Below are 21,626 nucleotides of genomic sequence, written 5' to 3'. Positions count from 1 at the left end.
ATGCCTTGGAAAATTACAGCTGGAATCACTGAATATCTGGGACTGTAACTGGGTATTTTCCCAGTAATTAACAGAACCACTGGCATGGTTAAGTGAATGTGAGCACATATATGGGCTCTTCTCTTGGTCTGAAATCTGAAGAAAGCAGGAAAAAATATGGCAACACTGTGGATTAAGGTTTGGGAACTCATTCAAAGCAAGATTCAGTGTTTAAGAGAACTCCTTCACACATTTAGGTGTTTACACCATGATTTCTTACTTCTTACCACAGCATTAAAAACAAGAAACAGAACCCAAATGCACAGGTCACTGTAGAGTGATGAGAGAACCACAAACAGCTCTGCAGTGCTGGCTTCTGAATAAATTCAGTGTTCAGGCAAAAATAATTTGTGTTGAAAGAGACCCTTGAGAATCAAGTACAAAACCAGGAGGTGAACAGATGTAAAGACTTTGTGTTAATAAAAACTAACTTTAATATTTACAATTAAAACTTTGATATGAACATTTTAAAGCAATACTTTCTTTGCACTTTTCATGCTCGTTTGTCATGTCAGTTTAACATTCAGCTCTTTGAAGTATTTCTTGAACTTACCCTGAGTTCCATTTTGTTCCATGGTTGTTTTTGCATGTTAATACTGTAAATTTTGGCTTTCCTCACTGCCCTCACATAAGCTTCATGGCCTTGCCTAAAGTAGATGATCTTAAAAGAGAAAAAAAAAGAGATGAGAAAGTTAAGAGAAAAAAGAGCAAATGAGAAAAGTAGAGAAAATTATTTTAATGATTGTGCTCTTCCTATTCATAATACCAGCTCTTAACCCTTTGAGAACACACTGCATACTTATTTATTTCACCACACAACACTCTTCTAGTTAAAACTATTTCTATCAGCCCCCAAATTGGCACCTGCTCTGTGCTTTAAAACTGGGATCATTAAGAAATCTGCAGGTGAGGATGCACAACTGATTTTTCCTGCTAATCCAAGTCACCCGTGCAGAAAAAGAGACGCAGGACGTCGATCACTAAACAACAAAATGCCCAAGAATTAACAGAGTTATCAAAACTCAGCCTGTCCTGAGCACAACTCCCTGCAAATATTGCTGGGCTGAGGAGTCCCAAGCAAGCAGAGCTGCTGGGTGCCCTGGGAATGTGGAAGCGAGGGCAGTACCTCATCCCCCATCTGGGGCACGAAGGGCGAGCGGCGGGGAATGGTGTCCAGGATCCACTGCGGGGCCAGCCACTCCTCACTGGGCTCCCCCTCCAGGGCCAGCAGCCCGCTGGCTTTCTGAACACACACATCAGGAGATCACACAGGTGAGTGACACACAGAAGTTACGTATTTGCATGAATTCAGAATGCAATCGGCACAATATTCAGAGTACTGTTAGCTCCTATGGAAAACTCATCGTGCAGCAGTTACTGCAGGTAAGATACAAGGAAGAGCAAATTGTGGAGTGTCATCCTTGCCAAAATCTCCACTAAATAGCAGAGAATAAGACAGGTTTGTTATAAATAAAATTGAAAATTAAAACCTTCATAAATCATTAAAATGCCTTAAAACCTTCATAAACCATTAAAATGCCTATGACAGGGGGTTGGGATAAGATGATCTTTAAGACCTCTCCAACTCAAGCCAGTCTGTGGTTCTATAATAAATAAATAAATTGTATTTCTATAAATATTCTAAATGTCTTTAAAAAAATTAGCAGGAAAAAGAAATCTGACTATGTCAATACAATAGAGATTCATTATAATTTTACAACAAAACCACCCTGTTGTAAACCTGACTGTGGTGAAGAGCATAAATCTGTGAGGAAAAAAAATACATTTGAAATGCAGAACCACCTATGGGAAACATGGAAGCCCAATAAAACAAACAATAAAATTTCTTGGTGCCACTGGTAGCACAATTACTGTGATCTCTATATTTTTTTTTACTCTATATTCATTTATGAAAACTTTTTCTTTGAAAACAATCACTAAACCTCAAATTTATATTCATAAAATACAAAAGATACTAAGAATTACACTTGCTGACCTTCTTCCTTGGCTGTTTAAGTTTCCTTCGCTTTGGCTCCAGCCCTTTTGTTCCCTTCATATTTTCATCTTCAGAACTACTACAGATTTTCCGAGCTGCCTGCCTGGTTTGTCTCTTTGGAGGCTGCAGATTAATCCCAGCATCTGCTGTCCAGTCTGAATATTCACTTGATGAATCACTGTAGATAATAAAAAAGTTGTAAGAATGAGAACAAAAAACTTCAGTTTCCCCACAGTGGATTGAAAAGTCCAATCATTCAACCTGATCTCCTGGTTCTGTTCAGGATTATCACAGAATTTTCTTATCATGTGAATTTAGAGAAAAACAAAGGCTTTCTGATTTGTAATTTCAGTAAATTATTTTATCAATTTGAAACTCTATGTAAAACTACATCTATGGCTGATATAAATTCTCATTATCTCACTGATTCACAGACTGACTTCATAAGAACTGGCAGCAAAAAAATGCATGGAACATTTAAGGAATAGAGCACTTCCCTAAAAATCCAGCTATGACTTCTTTAATACCAAATAATACACATACAGGATTTATATGGCAAACTGGCATTGATTTTTTTCAAGTAGCTCTTAATTAAAGGCAACATCTTCTTATAAAAGTTTTTTTTAGAATTGTTTCTGAATTTGAAAAGAGCATGAAAAAAATCACAATAAGAAATGTTTCATGACTGATTAAAAATCAAACTTCAAAATGAAGTCTTGAGTATCTCAGTATCAACTGTCCTACTAAAATCCCATAATAAACCAGTGCTCCCAATTCAGAGCCCAGTGGAGGTACCTGGAACTGCTTTCACTCTGCCAGGCTGCCACAGGATCATCCATGGATGCATCACTTGTGCCAACAGTCTCATCTTCCTGTAGTGAAAACAAGAGGATTCACTCTGGGGCCAAGGGTAAAATTTATCATTTTTGTTTGCAAGCAGGTTGCGTCACCTGAAGAAAGCTTTGCATTCAAGGGCTGGTTTAGCTTTAAAGAGATAAATCCACAATTTCTTCCTGTATCTTAATTAATATCATAATATATCCTTATATAGCTCCTATAGAAACAAATGTGAATTTTAATTATAGAAGAACTACAGAGTGGGTTCTTATTTAAGCGTTTGATTAATAAATTTTAGTGCCCAGGGCACAGCTTTTTGAGCTTTTCTATACTTTCAATGCATTTACAAAGCAACAATGTTCAGTCTCTTCCTTAAGGAGAACAAGTTATATATACCTGGTATATTTTAAGTTCTTCCCTTGTTAAAATCAATGATTAATACCAATACTCAATCTCTTTCAACAGCACTCTACAAATGTAGATTAAATCAAAGCACTGCAAAATGAAATCAAAGTCCTGACCCAGAATCCATGTGCTGTATGAAATCCCAAAATAGCAAGTGGTTTAACACAACCCAGTTAAATTTACTTGAAAATGTTTCAGGTTTCCAAAAATACAGGAGCTGTTTTAAGCTACTTTTGAACACTGTCCTGGCATTTAGGTAAATGATCCTTCACTCTCCAAGACCAACATGCCACAGGAACACCACAAATCCCAGGGACTCAATGACCTGAGTGTTTCTTCCCATGTGGAGAATCACAGAATATCCTGAGCTGGAAGGGACCCACAAGGATCAGAGTTCTTGCCCTGCCCAACAATCCCACCCTGTGCATCCCTGGCAGTGCTGCCCAAACCCTCCTGGACCTCTGGCAGCCTTGGGGCCGTGCCCATTCCCTGGGAGCCTGGGCAGTGCCAACACCTCTGGGGGAAGAACCTTTCCCTGATCCCCAGCCTGACCCTGCCCTGGCCCAGCTCCAGCCCAGTTCTCTGGGTCCTATCCCTGTCACAACCTCTCTGGATTCCCAAGACTGCTCAAAAAATCATCAAGAGAGGCTTTGTGACAGCATCAGCAGCAATTTGAGGATTCTGGGATGAATTCTCTCAGGCCCCATCGATTTGTAGGGATCCAGCTGGAGCAGAAGATCCCACAAGCTCAGGCTGATCACTCTCACTCATGGCCCTCCAGCTTAGAGCACTGGGACCCCTCTGCTCCATCAACCACGTTGAAGATGGAGACAAAGGATGTGTCAAACCCCTCTACCCTGTCCCTGTTGGTGAGGTGACCATCCCCATGCTGGAAAGGGCCAATATTATTTTCACACCGCCTTTTGCCACAAATACATTTGCAAAACCTCTTTTTACTGCCCCCCACCCCAGTCCTGGCAGCTCCAGCTCAAACCGAGCTTCGGCTGCACAAACTTCCTCCCTCCAGCAGAACCTTAACGTGGATTTGGGAAGGGGGAAGCAGCTGGAGGCTGCAGGGAGGCTCAGACCTCAGAGGAGCTGTCGGAGTCGTGGCGTGCACAGGGGTTCTGGCTGGCTCCCTGCTGGCTGTGCTCGATGGTGGAGCGCGTCTGGTACGCGTGCTGCCGCTTCCGCTGGTTCCTGCGCAGCGCGCGGCCGCCTCCCGCCTGGAACTCGCTCTGCCAGGGCCACAGGAGCACAGACAGGGACAAAGCAGGGATTTACCCACAAGTTACACACTGAAAAGGTGCCTGGTTACAGCAGCTGAGTGTTGCACCCCAGTTGATTGTGCTGCACCCACAACTGAGCACTAAGAAAGCGTTGTAAAACTGGACACTATCTCTGGCACATTGTGGATGTTTTAGGTGTGGATTTCAACAGAAATTCTACTTTATAAAGTGGCAGTCTTTGGAAAGGAAATGATTAAAAATAACTTTTTTTTTTCTATAAAATTCTTGCAGTCTCTGCATAAGATAAATCCAGCCCTTGTACAAGTTTGGCACCTTTACTTTCCACAAGTCAAACTGAAAACCCACCGTGGCTCTGCGATTTTCCTTTCCCAGCATCTTCCCACCACTGAAACCTCAATGACAGAGATTTACCATTATTTGGGTATTACAGACAGTCAAATCAGTTACAGAAGGAAGAAGACAGTGAGCCAGAGAAACAATTAAGACTCTAAATAATTCAATAAAATTGGTTGGGTTTTTTTGTTGGTCTTATTTTTGCTGCTCAGTATTGCTTCCTACTCAGGTTGTCTCTTCCAGGGCACTAACTCACCCGTTGCAAGGTGTGAGATGGCTTTCTCTTCTTGTCAGCAGTGTATAAACTGATTTCTATTTCACCTTTGGCAGCTCGACATTCTTCCTGGACCCTAATTATACATAAGAAACACACATTATATTCATTAAATCATCATGGAACTCAACACAGTCCTTAACCTACACATCAAAATACTTGTGCTGCTCTAAGAAATCTGTGCATAAATCCCCCTAGCAGCATCCATCCATTCACTCCTGGAATCACAAGTTAAAGATGCAAATTCGTTAGCTGAGCAGCCATAATTATTTTCAAATGTATTACAATTATTTTCAAGTCTTTTTTAAGCAAAGCTTGAGGGAAAACGTGGTATTCAGAGTACTAAAGAAACACTGAATTGTGAAAGAATGAATTACCATTCTCAACTCTCCACTCTGATCCCAATATTCCAAACAACCCAACCAACCAAGCCGCAAAGCTGAAAGATCATTCCAGGAGCACGGAAGGATCATTCCGCACAAGGGAACCTCTCGTCCTGCTGAGCCTCTTACTTGCTGATGCCCGGGGGGAGCTCGTTGACCACCACCCTCCTGCTCCAGGCCATGAGGTCCCTCTCGGTGGCCATCTGGCTGCGGGGCGCGTTGTGGTGCATCTGCCGCACGCCCTCGATCTGCCCGCTGCGCCGCAGCCCCACGTTGGGCGGGGACGCCACGTCCAAGCCCGGGCTGCGAAGAGCTGGGGGAGACAGAGAGAAAGAAAGAGCTTCCTCACTTCCATGGTGTGGGAATCCAGGGCTTCCCTCTGGCTGCCCTGGAAGGTCTGAGACCCTGGCAGGGGTCAGGAACCCCCCTGGACAGAGCCCCAGAGACACTGGCTGTCATCTCTGTTCATGGAAAAGAGTTTTCAATCTTACAGGATCAATTACCAGCTCTGAGTGTTTGATATAAGTAATAATTAAGTGTGGCATGGGTGCAAAAGTAAAATTTTAGGATTCTAGATTAGGGGTCCAAAGGGCACAAGATGGAGGAAACTGGGTATGTATTGTCCTTTTTCTCCTTCTTCATGCCCTCCATGTTTCACTGTGGTGTTGGCATTTTTCTGTTGGTTCAGGCTGGGGACACACTGTCCAACGTAGGTGACAGATATTGGCATGTTATTGTAAATCCAGCCCAGGGAGTTTCTGGTATTTAATGTTTGTCACATCCCACTGAGGGCAGAGCCCCACACGCTGCCCTGCAGGACAGAGCTGGGCAGGGCAGCAGAACATGTGAGAGATAAACAGAATAAACAACCTTGGAACCAGCACAGACCAATTATGGCTTCTGCTTTGGCAGCGGGGCTGACAGACAGAGACTTTCTACAATCTCGGAATCATCAATAGCACAGATTCTGACACCATGGATCACCAATAAAATCACAGAGTCACCCAGGATGGTTGGGTGAGGAGGGATCTTAGAGATCAAACAGCGCCAGCTTCTGCCATGGGACACCTTCCACTCTCCCAGGTTCTCCAAGCTCTGTCCAGCCCTTGGGCACTTCCAGGGATCCAGGGGCAGCCACAACTTCCCTGGGCACTCTGTGCCAGGGCCTGCCCATCCTCACAGGGAACAATTCCTTCCCCGTATCTCATCCACAATTTCAAGCTTAAGGACGGCACAAAGATTGATAAGCAAAGGTTGATAATAATGGAATCACTGCCATCATCGTCCTCACTTTTCCTTCACAATTCCCACATGCTTAAATACTGTTATCAAATTATAATATTACATTTATGGTTGTGTAAAGCTATATAAAAATATCTGGCTGTTTCAATACTTTATATGTACTCCAGGTAACAATCAAATGGGCAGTTCATGTGGGCAGTCACTAATCAATGCAAGCTCTAGGGAAGGGAAAGGAATTGCTTTAATTTCCACGCTACTCATACCTGGAAACTCCTTTACACAACTACAGGGACACACAAATAAAACTGGGAACTGGGGCTGTACAACACATCAACATATCCTAAGCAGCAGAAAAGACTCTGTGTGAGCTGAAGCTGCCTTTTAGGCAAGCTTTTTGAAATATCAACTTAGATCAAAGCAAAAATGCATTTTCATATTTTTCTCTGATATTTTTCTTACTCCTTCTTGGATTGAAACATAAGCAATTCCACATCCAAATCCTAATGAGCTTTGCCAGGAAATGTACTTCAAACACATGTAATCAGTCACTTAACCTAGAAGTGATTTATTAGCAGCTGTGAATTCTCCCAAGGCTCAGGCTGACTTGCAGCACAGTCCTGGGCATCTGCTCCCTCCCATCACTCAGCTGCTCACATCTGATTGAGTGTGGTTTCAATTTTTAATCACTTTGTGTATTAAAAATAAAATCACAGTAGCAGAACACTTAACAGGAGAATAATCTCAAGCTTTCTAAGGAAACACTAAGACAGAGCAACATATTTATTTTATTAGCACTGATGCTCAGCCTTGTGCTGCAGCAGGAAACCATTAGTCTGTCACAACACTGTATTCCACTGACAGCCCCTAATTATATGCTTTTATTTTGGCATTTTGCAGTTATGAAGTTTCATCTCTGCACCGATAGCAAGACAATACAGTGAACTTCATGCTTTTTTTCAGGAAACTGGTTTGTAGCAGTCTAATTCCAGTCTAATAACTCCAAACAATCAGATACAGCCCAGTTAGACAACTGGGTGCCCTTAACTGCCCCTTAAATTTATAATCCTCTTTTGGAATCCACAGAACATCCCAGTGCTCCATAGGGGCTAACAAGGTGTACAAGAAGAGGATAGAAAAGCATTTTCAAAGATAATGTGTCAAAACTGACATTAACATTTTGATTTTGATCAATCCTTCCTGTGGTAAGGTAGGAACTGATGGAGATAAGGCTGGACACTGACCTCCGTTAACAGAGTGGGATCTGTTGAGTGGAGGGTTTGGAGGAGTTTCTCCTTCATTAATTAGTCTCAGATCTTGTTCCCTCTGGAGCTCTCTGATCATTCCATCAAGGATACTCTCATCCTGGTCATTGGTTTGCTGCCCGATGACTTGTTCGACCACCTCACCATCACCTTGACAAGAACAAAACCACAAATGCTGATAAAATGATGGATTGCTATATTAGCAAACAGCATAGAAATAATCCTATTTAAAACTCTGCACCACTACTTGCTCTGCAAAACATCTGATCACCAGCTGGCTTTCTGCTCTCATGTAATAAATGGAGGCAAAGTTTAGAAGAGAAGTTACAATAAAATCCTAAAACTCCAGACCACATGCAGAACATAAACACAACCCATTAGAAACAGCAGAAAGAAATAATGCTTCAGTAGGTAAGAATGGAAGGTCTTTTTTGGAGATCAGCATTTTGCTAAAGTTTGTGTCTACAAGAAAAAATAACTGTTTTAAAAAACAAAAGCTGGTTTTCCATGTCCTCCTCACCTTCCTGCTTGCTTTATGACATCCATAGTTACAGAGGTTAATAGACAATGCTTTAAACATCTGCCATATACCTGGGAAAAATCCACAGATTTTGGCATAGTCTTGCCTCCAGTCAATTTGATTCCATACATAATCCCCACCCCACCCCCTCTTCTACCTGTATATTGAATTTAAACCATTAATTCATACATCCTCACAGCACCATCCCAGGAGCTGGAGCTCAATACTGTGCCACACTTGTATTATTCATGAGCTTCAGACAGAATACCATTAGCCACATATCCCAGCTGAGGAATAAGTTGTTCATCCTTGCAATTTTCCCTCCCTGGCACCAGCCGCTGGAATCTCGTGGGATGAGGATTTCCATCAACATCCACCAGGAATGGAGGAGGCATAAGGTGTGGAGCCTGTTGAGTCTGCTCATCCAGCACATAATTATTGGCATCCCGGATCAGGGGCCGGTAATCCGTGTGGAAGAACATCTGATCAGGAATCTGAAAGAAAAGCAATTTAGGAAATAAATCAATGGCCATTTGCAGCTGTCTTGCTGCTCTGGAATGGCTCCCATAAACCACAACTCCTACACTTGGGATCAGCACAAGGAATGTTGTGATAGGGAACAGATTCCTGACACAAATGTGGTTTATTACCGAGGCCTGATGCAGAAATTCAACAGTAAAGTAGGCCAAGAGAGGTGGACAGAGAAGTTAATGCTTTTCTCCTCTGTCTATAGAGTCTCTTGTCTAATCTTTTTGATTTAGATAAACAGCAACTGCTCCATGACCTAATTATTATTTTGTCTGGGGCAGGGTGAAGGAATAAATTGTAGCACAAATACTTCTAAGACAAAATCAGGTCAAGACAGGGAAGAGTTTAAAATTCATTCAACCCACCTTTTCATAATATTTATTGCATCCAAAACCAAATAGTAGCAGATGTCCATGAGAGTCTGTGCAGGCAAAATGCTGCCCATCTGGTGAGAACTTGCAATCAAAAACAGCTCCATGGCCTTGGCCCTCAATCTGTACCAAGCACAGAGAACTCCTTTCACAACCAGACACTCTCTGTAAGAGCATTTTCACAAACATTTCCCCCGTGCTCCAACATGTACTGAATCCTCACCCTGCAACTTCACATCTTGCTCAAGACTGATTTACAGAGTTAAATTGAATAAAAAAGTATTTCAACCCAACTTTTAATGTATGTTCTGGAACAACCACCTGGAAGTCTACATTTTATGTTAATGGCAGACATAGGTCAAGATCACCAAAGACCTCAGAGCTGTACTGGCTCTGGAGATATTTAATGATATCTGCTTTTGCCTCAAGACCAGTTTGTTGAAAAAAAACAAAACAAAACAAAACAAAACAAAACAAAACAAAACAAACCTTCTGTGATCCTTCTTACCATGTTAAAGTAATTGCGTATTTTTGTTCCTTTGTCTATATCCCAAACAAAAATATTCCCATCGTGTCCTGCCGAAAGCACAATCCTTTGGTCAAAGGGATGAGCCTCCAGAACAAAAACCTCATCGTCGTGACCCTGCAACGACAGCAATGGGAAAAATGAAGTTTTATTTCTCCATGTGGTATCTCCAGATGTGCTGGGAGTTACTGAGAGGACATCCCAGAGCAGGGAGTCACCCAGGACCCCTCAATTTCCTGGAACTGTGCTTGGTCACCATTCCTGCCACAGGTTTGGAAGCACTGCTGAGATGGGGAGGGATGGGGAGGAAGGAGACATCAGGGCACAAATGGAGCCTCCAAAGGGTTCCCTGTCAGCCAGCCATCACAAATGGAGCCTCCAAAGGGTTCCCTGTCAGCCAGCCATCACAAATGGAGCTTCCAAAGGGTTCCCTGTCAGCCAGCCATCACCAGGATTCTGCACACCAGCTCCTTTCCCCATGGTGCACCCTCCTCATAGCAGGCAGGGGACAGCTGGATACTTCAACACCAAATCCTTGTCGTGGGAATGCTGATGAGTTCAGCCTCCGATCAATCTCAGAGTGAACTACATCCACCTGGGATTTCCCCCCTGGAATTGTACTCACAGATAAGCTATGGAGAAGCTGCCCTGTGGACGAGTTCCACACTTTGAGGAGGAAATTGTTGACTGCAGTGATGACGGTGGCATCGTATCGATCCCAGGCCACCATGGTAACCTTCAGCTTGGTGACCTTGTCCTCTCCAGATGCCACATTGTTTCTAAGGAAATCAGTAATTTAGAAAGGAATAAATCAGTAATTACATATGGAAACACTTAGGAGAGCTAATTCAGTATAAAATTCGAGGGAGGATGGATCACAGGCACCTCTGTGACTCTGGCTAAGGCAAGGGAATGAAGGATGGTTCTGCAGTGGTAAAAAACAAATACAGGAAATATTCAGTGCCACTGAGATTTATAGAGCTCTATTTCCTTAAAAAGGACATTTTCTCCTCTGTTCCTAAGCCATCATCCTTCCCTACCCCCATTTTTCCTTTCAGCTTTATTAAGCTTTTTTCTACAAGGCATTTTTCTTATCAGTCATCAATATCAGTGCACTCCACAATGAGCAGGAACCTCCTAAACAAATCCAACTCACAGTTCCGACTGCAAACACTGCAAATGCAACCACTGAAATATGGGGAATTCTGCAAAGCAAGTGCCTAATGGATTTCTCCATTTCTGCTCTTTGTTGTTGTGAATATTCAATTACAATTCAATTACAGGGCACTTAAAGAAGTCACTTGAGGATCTCAAAAAGAAAAACTCAAAACCCTAATTGAACCTGAGAACCAAACTAATTTCACCTCTTACTTGGAAACCTAAGGTAGAAATACAGTGCTAAGAACCATGTTGGATATATATATATATAAGCAAATGATCACTGGGGCACTACCAAAATCTCTTTCTGTGAGATAAATCATTTGATATTCTTATTTCATGTGTAAAATACTAAATATTTCTCAACCATTACGACAGGGAAGTACCAACAGATTATTATTTATTTGGGGGTGAATTAACTGTGTAAGTTGACAAAGCCACCACATTTTCAATACATGCACGGAAATCAACTCAAAATGGAAGCAAATAACTAATAATGAAGGATTTAGCTTGCAGTTAAATGTGCCCATGAGGTGTGTTCTGCTTGCTCTGCTTTACCCTGTCATTTTTGTAGCCATATCCAGGACCAGACTCTTCCAGTCATGCTGATGGTAGTGCCAGATTCTTGCTGTTCCATCCCTGCTTCCACTGACAAACCTTAAGCTGTGGGGCAAATGGAAAAAAAAAAAAAAGCCATGAAATTCTGAATAAAGATGGTTTCACCCCAACATAGACACCAATAAATTATATATATGCACACTTGGAAGTGTGTACTTGTGCATCTCTACTTCTCTCACTCATGAGGTTACAATTTTCCTATCAGATACTGGAGGGTAGAAGAGAGTTTCTAGCCCACAACATTAATTACATTTGGCTCCAGCAGCAGATGGCCTTGGAATGACTTCAATGTCGTAATTCATACGAGCTGCACATTCCCTTTTTAATGACATCAGCAAATCCCTGGAGCAGCTCTGAGTGGCAGCAAAGAAAGGGAAACTGAGTGCCAGGAGTCTGGCATAAATTATAATGCATTAACTTAGGGACAGGGTGAAGACAGGCAAGGGAAGGAGCCAAATGGAGCACAAGGAGGTTGTCCTGCCTGTGGAGCAGAACAGGAATATTTTAATTTTTAAACCCCTCCTTATTAAATAATGTCAAATATGCAGCAAATGTATTTAACCACATCAAAATGCTTCAGCCATCGATGTCACTGAAATAATTTTTGTTGAGGAACTGGGAGAAAAGCTACTCAAGTAATAGATTTTCACAGGATGGCCAAGACCTTTGGAAGGATATTCCATTTATATACAAAATTACACTGAAAAGGCAAATCTATTCAATTTTATGAAGTAATTGTTTCACCTTTTCAGTTTCCTGGTCTGATTTTTTTCACTGTGATGAAAAAGAACTTGAAAATTCTTGTGACAAATTAATTTTCTTCTTAATTTTACTTCTTTATATTAAAATAAAAAGGAAGACACCCATTTTCTATTGAAAGCATTGTTACAGAATATAATTTTCAGTGAGTATGTGACCTCCTTCTCTCTCACATGGCTTGGAAGGAACTGGTGGTACAATTATCCCAGCACATTCCCACATAATTCCACATGACAAAGCTCTCCAAGTACAGGTGCACAGCTACAACTGGGCTTGGAAGGCTCATCCCTTAAAGGCACATCCCTTCAACCTCCTGCCCAGCAAAATAAGGAACAGGAGCAAAAGCAGATAAAAACATCTGTATTTACTAACTTTTGCTTCAGACTACATTGATTAAAATGCTCTTCCTCCACAGGCAACGCCTCAGGGGTCTACCTGGGAAGGTTCTGACACAGAAAGGTTTTAAAATTTGGGTTCCAATTTGCTGTTTTAAAGGAAAAAACAAATTAAAAAGCAGAGTTACAAAACATTTTTGTTGTTACAGCAGAGGACAACGAGTTTGAGCTTGTGGACATGACACACATCTTGCAACACACTGCAATAATTTTTCCAAGATTAAGCCAAGCCCACGGGCAAATCTTCCTGTGCCAAGTTTTCCATGAAATGGTGTTTGGAAAATTAAATATCATCATTGTCAGGTCCAAAACCCAGCACTCACCTGTCACCGTTGTTACAGAACTGCACTGCAACCACTTTGTCCTAAACAGGAGCGGGGAGAACAACAGAAGTGAAAAACTCAGCTTCAAAGATAAGATTTTTACTTAGCAAATTTTTAAAAAGTCAAAAAATTCAAGTACAGAGAAGATGTATTTGAAGTTAAAACTTTACCAGACAAATTGTGTGAAACACTGAAATAGGAAACTTCAGAGAGGTGATGGTTTCCTGTAATTTTTACACCTAACATGAAAGTGTATAAAAAAATTAATCCAAAAAAATGCACACCTTGACTATATTATAAACACTCACAAATCATTGAGAAACAAATGTTATGTTTTAGACACAGTTTTGTCCTTTTTTTAATTTGCCCAATACTTGGGCTGGCTCCATGATTTGCTCTCCCTACTCCCACTGATGTCTCTATCTCCTGGTAACTGGGATTTGTTTTAGGGGGGCTGACAGCTGTCTGCAGGATTAAGAGTGGATTTAAAGAAATTAAAGGAATTACAGCTTCTTCCAGACCTGTTCAATACAGAAAACATAATTTTCTTTTGTGAGCAAAATACTTGTTAGATGAGTTCTTGGAGACTTCAGTGTGGGAGCCATGACTCCCACTGAAGTTCAGGGAATCAATTAAGACCTTGGGCTTAATCCATAAAATGTTCCTGAGGTGGTAAATTTGTAGTTTGAATTTTTATGGAAAACATTATGCATTATCTGAAAAAAAAAGTATGCTTTTAAGCTTTATTTTCTAAATGAAGTTACCATCGTGATCCAAATTTTGACAGCACAGTCCAAAATCTGAATTACTTTCCTTATGTGGATTTAACTGAACATTCAACAGAAAGTTCAATAGGAAAAAATGACATTGTGCAATGACATAGTGCATTAAATCTGTTTTAATTCCTCATTCCAACACAGAATTTTTTCAAGAGTAAGGGAAGATCACCTGGTCCTTCAGTTTCCTGGGGAATGAAATACATAAGGCCTACTTTGCACAACCTCTTGCATCAGAAGGATTTAAAAATAAACATCCCACAAATTTCCAAGCATTTAAATACCACAATGCTGAAAGCCAAACAAATTCTAGACAGTAAATAAAAAAAAAAAAAAAAAAAGGATGTACAGAAATCAAGTTCCTGAAATGAGGAAAAGGGAGGAGAGGAAAAGAGATTTTCTTTTGGATTTGCCTCTTACCGTGTGAGATTCCAGCTCAGCCATTTTCTCTGGAGATTCTGAGCCCAAATAATAAATTCTTATCACGTGGTCAGTACTCCCTGTTGCAATGAACATGCCACCTAAAACAGAGAATTCTCTGTGAGAAAAAAAGTAATCCAAGGAACAACTTAATTTAATTTCATTTATTTTAATTGTCTGCTTTCTTGTCAAACTAGCAAACTAGTTTTAAAAAGAAAATTTTGCTGTAAACAGGTAAATGTCAAATATAAAATTTAAATGCAGTTTCAATGTCTGCTTGACACGCATCAGAGAAATTATTGCTGAGTTGGGATGCAGTGATTAAGGTATTTTATGTAATTTCTTTACAATATTGCTCCAAAAGGGCATTATTGTGTGGTTTATTGCATTGAAATGGGTTTAGTTAATTCAGGATTTCTGGCTTTAAAAAAGAAGTGTGGTCTACAAAAATTCTCACTTTCAAAAAGCAAATGTAAAGAGCAGTTACATCATTTTCTTAGTAAAAATCATTATTTTTGCTCATTCAAAGCTGCAAAGGAGGTTTGTTAAGCTGAGATTTTCCAATACATTGAATTGTTCCTCTTAGAATTCAGCCAAATTTGGAAGATTAGAAAAAGTGAAATATTTGACAGAGGATTTCCACAACTTTTCACTCAAAAACTTTACAAGGTAGTCTTAAAAGGATGCTACAGAGAAATATTTCTGATGTGCAAAACAGGAGACTGAAAGCCTTGGAAGTGGTCAAGCTATTTTAGCTTAAATTATAGCAAAAAAGAGAAAAAGCAGCTTGAGGCAGGCCCTTTGCAGGGAAGATTTCCAATAATCACAATTTGACAGGAATAAAATTAACTGGAAAAGGGTTTAACACTATTTGTATTTAAAGAGAAGTAACAGAACTATCACCAAAGCCCCAGATTCATGAAACAGCTGATGCTGGACATGTACCAGAACTGAAAGATGAACAGGAGATCTGAACACCAGGCCTGGACCTCTCTGCAAACTTCACAGGACGATCCCTACATGCAAAACACAATATTTTTATTTTCTTTCTTTATTCAACACAAACAGTTCCCTGCAGCTCAGCAGGCTGAGGTCAAGCTCATCTTAAATCTCTTAATTCTATATTTCTCACCTATGTGTGCCGGAATTTATTTTTCATTTTAGGAATTTCCTTCCTTAGTTTAATAAGAAAACAGTAATTCTGTAAACTGAGAAGATTATTGAACTGATTTATCATTATCCCCACCAATTCAAATCCTTTTGAAACAGACCCTGCCAAACCATTATTCCAATAGCCAATTCCCCCTGATTAAATATGGGTTTGATGACATCTACATATGTACATTCTTCTGATTAAAAGCAAATTAATCCTCCTGCCTGTACATTTTGGACAGGGATTTAATCCTGAATATAAAAGCTGGAATTTCTTCCACAATTTTGGCTTGCAAGGCACAAACCTCAGAAATAACAACCCCAATCTCTGCCTCCCCTTTGTGTTCCAACACCACAGAATCCCAAAGTGCTCCTACCCCACAAACCAGTTTATTGAGCAAGAAAACACCCTTATTTCATTATCTCAGCATTTTTCTCCATGCCAAAATTAAAAATAAATTTCTCCTTGAGTTAAAATAATTGTAATTATCTCAACAGTCTCACTTGAATTTCATGGTGTTCGCATGCCACTGCCAGAAACAGATTGTTCCGTCGGCACCAGTGGAAGTGAGGTATCGAGTTGTTCCTTTCCTTGCTGGAGAGAACTAAAAATAAAAGTTGTAACAATTAAACCAGCTGCTGTTTTCTCTTCTTTCACGCTGAAAACTTGTTGACAAGAGTGTTTTTCACTAACAGATTAGTTTCTCCCCAGGAGTATAGAGAGCAGAGGTAAGCACAGAACCTGAACTTCCATAAAAATAAAGCTGAGGAAATGGAAAACACCTACATTTTGGTTAGGAATTCTTTGGTTTTTACCACACAAAGGAAACTGGAGAAATGAAACAAGTCCAGACCCTGTAAATGAGGCAAAACCAGTTCTTTTTAGGATAGAACTGGATAAAACATGGCAAGTACAACTATTCCTGCATCCAAGCCCAACTAAGAACAACTGCACAGCAGGATCTCCTCTCCTCTATCTTCTTAAACCTCTCTAAGGAGTGGGAAAGCTTTTTATTCTCAATTTCATAACTGCAGGAATACCTTTAGAAATCCTTAGACTACCTGGTAATTTGGTAAAGGAATCCAACACTGCTTCCTCAAAAAGCAGTGACTGATTATATTTTAAATTATATTATAAAACTTTCAGTTTTACAAAGAGCTTAAGAGAAACACACACACACACATATATATACATACATATACATGTAAACAAGTTATATACCCAGGTTGGAAAATACATTTCTAACACAATCACATTTACATGGTTGAAATCAGGTAAAACAGGAGTGTAGGGAAGATGGGGAGAAATTAAGACTCCTGGGGAATACTGGCACGATGGAGAAGCCTGTGCTGAATCCAAGGCAGCACCACTCCAGGAGACAGAGATTCTGAGCCAAACAGCTCCACTCACTCTCCCCTCTCTGTGCATCACCTGCCAAACTGCAGGGATTGTCCTTTTTATCCTGGAATTTTGTTTTTTTTGAAGGCTTGTGGCAGTTGTGAATGTTTTATTTTAAAAAAATCTGCATTTGCTACAACATCCAGAGCAGCTCTTTAAGCTACAAGCTAAGATAACAAAAAAGAAACGGGGAGTAAGGAATTTTAACTGATCCTTCTGAAAAACCAATATTCTCAGTGAACACAAGAGAGTTCAGGTGCTGTGCCAGGAGCACAACCAAAGATGCCAAACACGACAGTGAGTTGAGCCAAGGAGATTCTGCTGCTCTCTGAGTTGCTCTAAAACAGCATCAGATCACCCATTTTGTATACCTAAGGAAGCAGCAGTGGGATCACACAGCTAAAAGCACATGGAAATAGGAGAATCATCCCCTGGGCACCACAGGATTGAGTTAACCAGGAAAAACACCCTTGAGTTGGGCCAAATGCCAGACACTGCTCTTATTACCATTCTAATTCAAGGGTTCTGGGGAAAAGCCCATCAGTCCTTACCTGTATGGAAGTGATGGAGGCTGAGTGGCCCTGCAGCACGGCCAGGGGGGCACAGGTCCGGAGGCACCACACCCTGACCACCTTGTCACAGCTGCCCGCGGCCAGCAGCGTGTTCTCGTAGTTGACGGCCATGTCCGAGATCTCGGCCGAGTGGCCCCGCAGGGTGGACAGCAGGCGCCCGTCATCCGTGGCCCAGATCTTCACCAAACAGTCATCTGACCCCTGAAATTCCACAGGAATTCCCAAAGGTTACATGTGTTCCGTGATGTGTTTCCATGCACGTCACACACGGAGCACCGCGGATGGACAGGGATCACAACCCCCGTGAACTGACAGGACAACTCCGTGGGATTCCACAGAGGCCAATTTTAGGAAGAAATTCTTCCCTGTGAGGGTGGGGAGGCTCTGGCACAGGGTGCCCAGAGAAGCTGGGGCTGCCCCTGGATCCCTGGAAGTGTCCAAGGCCAGGCTGGACGGGGCTTGGAGCACCTTGGGATAGTGGAAGGTGTCCCTGCGAAATATTCCATCCCACCCAAACCATTCTGGGATTCTATGATTCTATGAACTGTAGAGCCTGGGAATCATCTTATGGAATCAAGGATTTCAATTTGATAAAAGAGAATCATGGAATCACAGGATGGTTCATGCTGGAAAGGAATCTATTTGGAAGGCAGGGGCACCTTCCACTATCCCAGGTTGCACCAAGCCCCATCTAACTTGGCTCCAGGGATGAGGCAGCCACAGCTCTTTGGGCACCTTGTGCCAGGCCCTCAGCACCCTCACAGAGAAGGATTTCTTCCCAATATCCCACCTAACCCTCTCCTCTGGCAGTGGGAATTCCTCCTTGTCCTGTCACTCCATGCACAGGGATTAACATTAACAGCTAAAAATGCAACGTTCATTTGAAAAATCTATTGATTTTTAAATATGCCCAACAAGAAGCAAGGGCATCACCACAGAAATGGATGTCAATGCATTCTAAGAAAAAACTTAAAATAATTTTCATGTATTCACTGACACACTAAAAATCCAGGAATTTAGATTTAGTAGAAAGCAACTTGCAGCTGAACAAAGTCACATCCCCATCAGTGACTAAGAGGCTGTTGAGGAACTCAAGGAAGAAAGGAATCAAACCAAACAAAGCAATCTTCGCAAAGAAAAAGGTCTAAATTTTAAACTTACTGTAAAAATTCTCCTCCCACTGCGATCAAAGGCAATGCAATAAACAGAGGAGAGGTGCCCCAAAATCCTTTTGTGCATCTTCATGTGTTGGTAGGTGGATGTTGGGAACAAGTGGCTGAAACGGCCACATCCAGTTAATTGCCTGGCAGAAAGGATATGAACTGGGAGAGAAAAAAGAAGCAAAAAGAAGAGTGAGGCATGAATTTTCTACAGAACTCAGAGTAAATAAATATTAAATCAAATATAGTATTTATTAACAACTTTATTATTAGAATCAGTAATAAATCTGAACCTTCCACCTTATCGGAACATTTTGTTCAGTGTTATAAAAAGAAATCCCACTCCTGATGGAGACTTTCAGTACCCACCACAGCCTGCACCTGCTTCCTTACCAAAAATACAAGCAGAATGAAAAGTTCCCACCACAACTGGGAATTATTTCAATGTTCAATTTATGAACAGGTAACAGATATATTTATCCTACACAGATGTGGAAAATATTTAAGGAAAATCTTTGAAGGAAGAAAGAAATTTTGGAAATTTAGGAAATCACATGCTACTAATATAAATTACAAGAAGAGTATAATAATAGTTTATTTAAAGTGTTTTTTGGTGATAAAAGAAATTATAAAAGGTGATATAGATCTTTCCTTGGAAGGGCTTCCAGATCATAGGTAGGGCCAAAGGACTTCCACATCCACATCCTTGCATTCCCATGGCAGTGGAATTGAAGAACAAGAAATGGAAAACTCCCAGTAGAGGAATGGCAGCTAGGAGAAAGAAGTGCAACCACAACAAACTCCTTCCTGCTTCTACAGCCTAAAACCTTCCACAACCTAAAACCTTCCACAGCCTTGTCCTTCCAAGAACAGCCTAAAACCTAAATGCACCAGCCCACCCTGTAAAAAAGCCTTTGATTGGATGCACAATTTGAGACCATTTTGGGGATATTTAATTTCACCAATTCTCTCCTATTTCTATCTTCCCTATTTATTCTCACTCACAGCACTTGAACTTTGGATTTGAAAGTTTTGAGAGGGATTTTCAGTGGCACTCGAGGATCTAGGGGAGCTGTGCTGGTGGGTTTGTGGAGTCCTTGTGATAGCAGATCCCCTGGAGCAATTCCTTATCTTCCCCTGCACCTTGATGTGGGCTGGGCTTCACAGGAGCCCCACAAAGCTCTTTAGTGCCTTTCACTCCTTTAGCTTAAAAGTCTACTGAAAAACTCTCATTGTCTCATGATATCGCTGCCAATCTACCCAAAAAAAATATAATGGAATACATTAAAAAATTAATCTACAAAGTCAAGAAGTGCCATTTCAAAGAGTTCCTAATCCATAACTCCTTGTGTAAATGGATACCACTGAAGTATTTACACACAAGCAAGGAAAATAAATTGTTTCCAGCTTTAAAGAAAGCATTTTTGTGTCTCAGTTTTAGGCTCTGAAATGTGGATTATTTTTAATCACTCAATGCAATTGAAACATGACACGAGGGAAAAAAAGCTGCATAAAAGATGCTTGCAAAAGCCATCAGGCTCCAGCATAACCTCACCTTCAGTCAATATTTGCTTTGCATGTAAAAACACATATTCAGCAATACTAAAAAGCAAAACACACTAAAGCAAATTAATTTACTACCTACCTACTATTCAGTTGATACCCAGTATTATACAGGGCTGTTAAACTTAACTGTCTCCCTGAGCAAAGTAAAACTGAAATTTTACATTCTTTTTCCTACCTCTAATACAGAGATCCTGCAGTTATAAATGCTCAAGGTACCTCAGCTTTGCCTACATGTTATTTTATTTACTCATTGAATATGACAGCTTAAAAGCTGATTTCTTAAAAAGATTATACCTCCCTTTCCCCTACCCTGTGTGCCAACAGTGACATGGAGTCATTCAGCAACATGGTGATTCTGCTGTGCCTTTCAAGGTTTCAAGCATTTCAATACATATATATGTATATATTTAAATACATAATAACAATGTATCTGCCTGTAAGCAATTTCAAATGGCTCTGAATATTTTTAACCACACAAAGAACTGTGAATCAAAAAGATACACTCTCATGTCAAAATATTCCTGATAATCACAATATTTTCTGTGTCCCCCTGCAATCCTGTTGAACATTTACCACTGCTGTTTGTTGTAAATCCCATGAAGGAAGCACCAAAAGGCACCAAAATCCCACAGTTTTGGCAGCTCACTTTTCCGGTCGATTCCCAGCCTTGCAATCAGTTCAGCTTCAGAGGATATGAAAGTAATTTCTTTTTTTTTTTTTCTGTGTTTATTTCCCTATTTGCACAATGGGGATAAAACTTCTCCATCTCCCATGGATAATTACCAAATAAAAAGCCCTGTTTATGAAATGCTTCAATCAGAGACATCCAGAACTATTGTTGAGCCATGAGGAGCAACAATTTTATCAAGGCAACAGCATCTTTGGACAAAAAAAAAAAAATATCACTGCTTCAAAGGAACAAAGCAAACATTCTCCATTCCTGTATTTTTAGGAAGATTAATACACAATATCTAAACAGGGAATTACCCCCACATGACAAAAATCCCTGTCAAGTTTCCTTTCTACAGCACAATGAAGTTATTGTCCTCCTAAGGCCCCAAAGCACTTAAACCCAACAATTCCCACATGGAGAAATAGCAACTTAGTAACCCTAAAAAATTTTACTAACCTATCTCATTAACTGATGTATTTCATGCCACACTGGATGTAAGAGCTGCCAAGTCCACCCCCTCACTATTCCCTGCCAGGAAAAACTTTCAAGACAGTTATTTCCCATAAAAAGGGAGGAGATCCAGCCTTCTTGATAAGAAAAGTTAATTTTGTCCCAACACTGAAGGGCCATCTCAGCTCCTCCAACTACCAACCTGTAAAACACAGGCATTTTTCTCTTTTATTTCCCAC

General features: G+C 40.7%; 1 protein-coding gene across 1 annotated transcript in view; it reads right to left on the bottom strand.

Annotated features, from left to right (window-relative positions):
- Positions 1-21,626, bottom strand: part of BRWD3 (bromodomain and WD repeat domain containing 3) — a 49,851-nt gene that overhangs the window by 14,281 nt on the left and 13,944 nt on the right. The window contains exons 7-25 of the mRNA XM_021537734.2: positions 18,700-18,860; positions 17,518-17,739; positions 16,072-16,172; positions 15,361-15,431; positions 14,416-14,516; positions 13,220-13,260; positions 11,683-11,787; positions 10,592-10,745; positions 9,949-10,083; positions 9,435-9,563; positions 8,810-9,035; positions 8,001-8,171; positions 5,647-5,830; positions 5,117-5,210; positions 4,366-4,515; positions 2,831-2,907; positions 2,036-2,213; positions 1,166-1,282; positions 593-700 (exon numbers count right to left, since the gene is read on the bottom strand). Of these exons, the coding sequence (XP_021393409.1) occupies positions 593-700; positions 1,166-1,282; positions 2,036-2,213; positions 2,831-2,907; positions 4,366-4,515; positions 5,117-5,210; positions 5,647-5,830; positions 8,001-8,171; positions 8,810-9,035; positions 9,435-9,563; positions 9,949-10,083; positions 10,592-10,745; positions 11,683-11,787; positions 13,220-13,260; positions 14,416-14,516; positions 15,361-15,431; positions 16,072-16,172; positions 17,518-17,739; positions 18,700-18,860 (2,525 nt within the window). The remainder of the gene's footprint in view (positions 1-592; positions 701-1,165; positions 1,283-2,035; positions 2,214-2,830; positions 2,908-4,365; positions 4,516-5,116; positions 5,211-5,646; positions 5,831-8,000; positions 8,172-8,809; positions 9,036-9,434; positions 9,564-9,948; positions 10,084-10,591; positions 10,746-11,682; positions 11,788-13,219; positions 13,261-14,415; positions 14,517-15,360; positions 15,432-16,071; positions 16,173-17,517; positions 17,740-18,699; positions 18,861-21,626) is intronic.

Source organism: Lonchura striata, chromosome 14 (assembly GCF_046129695.1).
Source record: "Lonchura striata isolate bLonStr1 chromosome 14, bLonStr1.mat, whole genome shotgun sequence".
Classification (NCBI taxonomy): Eukaryota; Metazoa; Chordata; class Aves; order Passeriformes; family Estrildidae; genus Lonchura; species Lonchura striata.
This window is presented reverse-complemented; position numbering and strand designations above follow the sequence as displayed.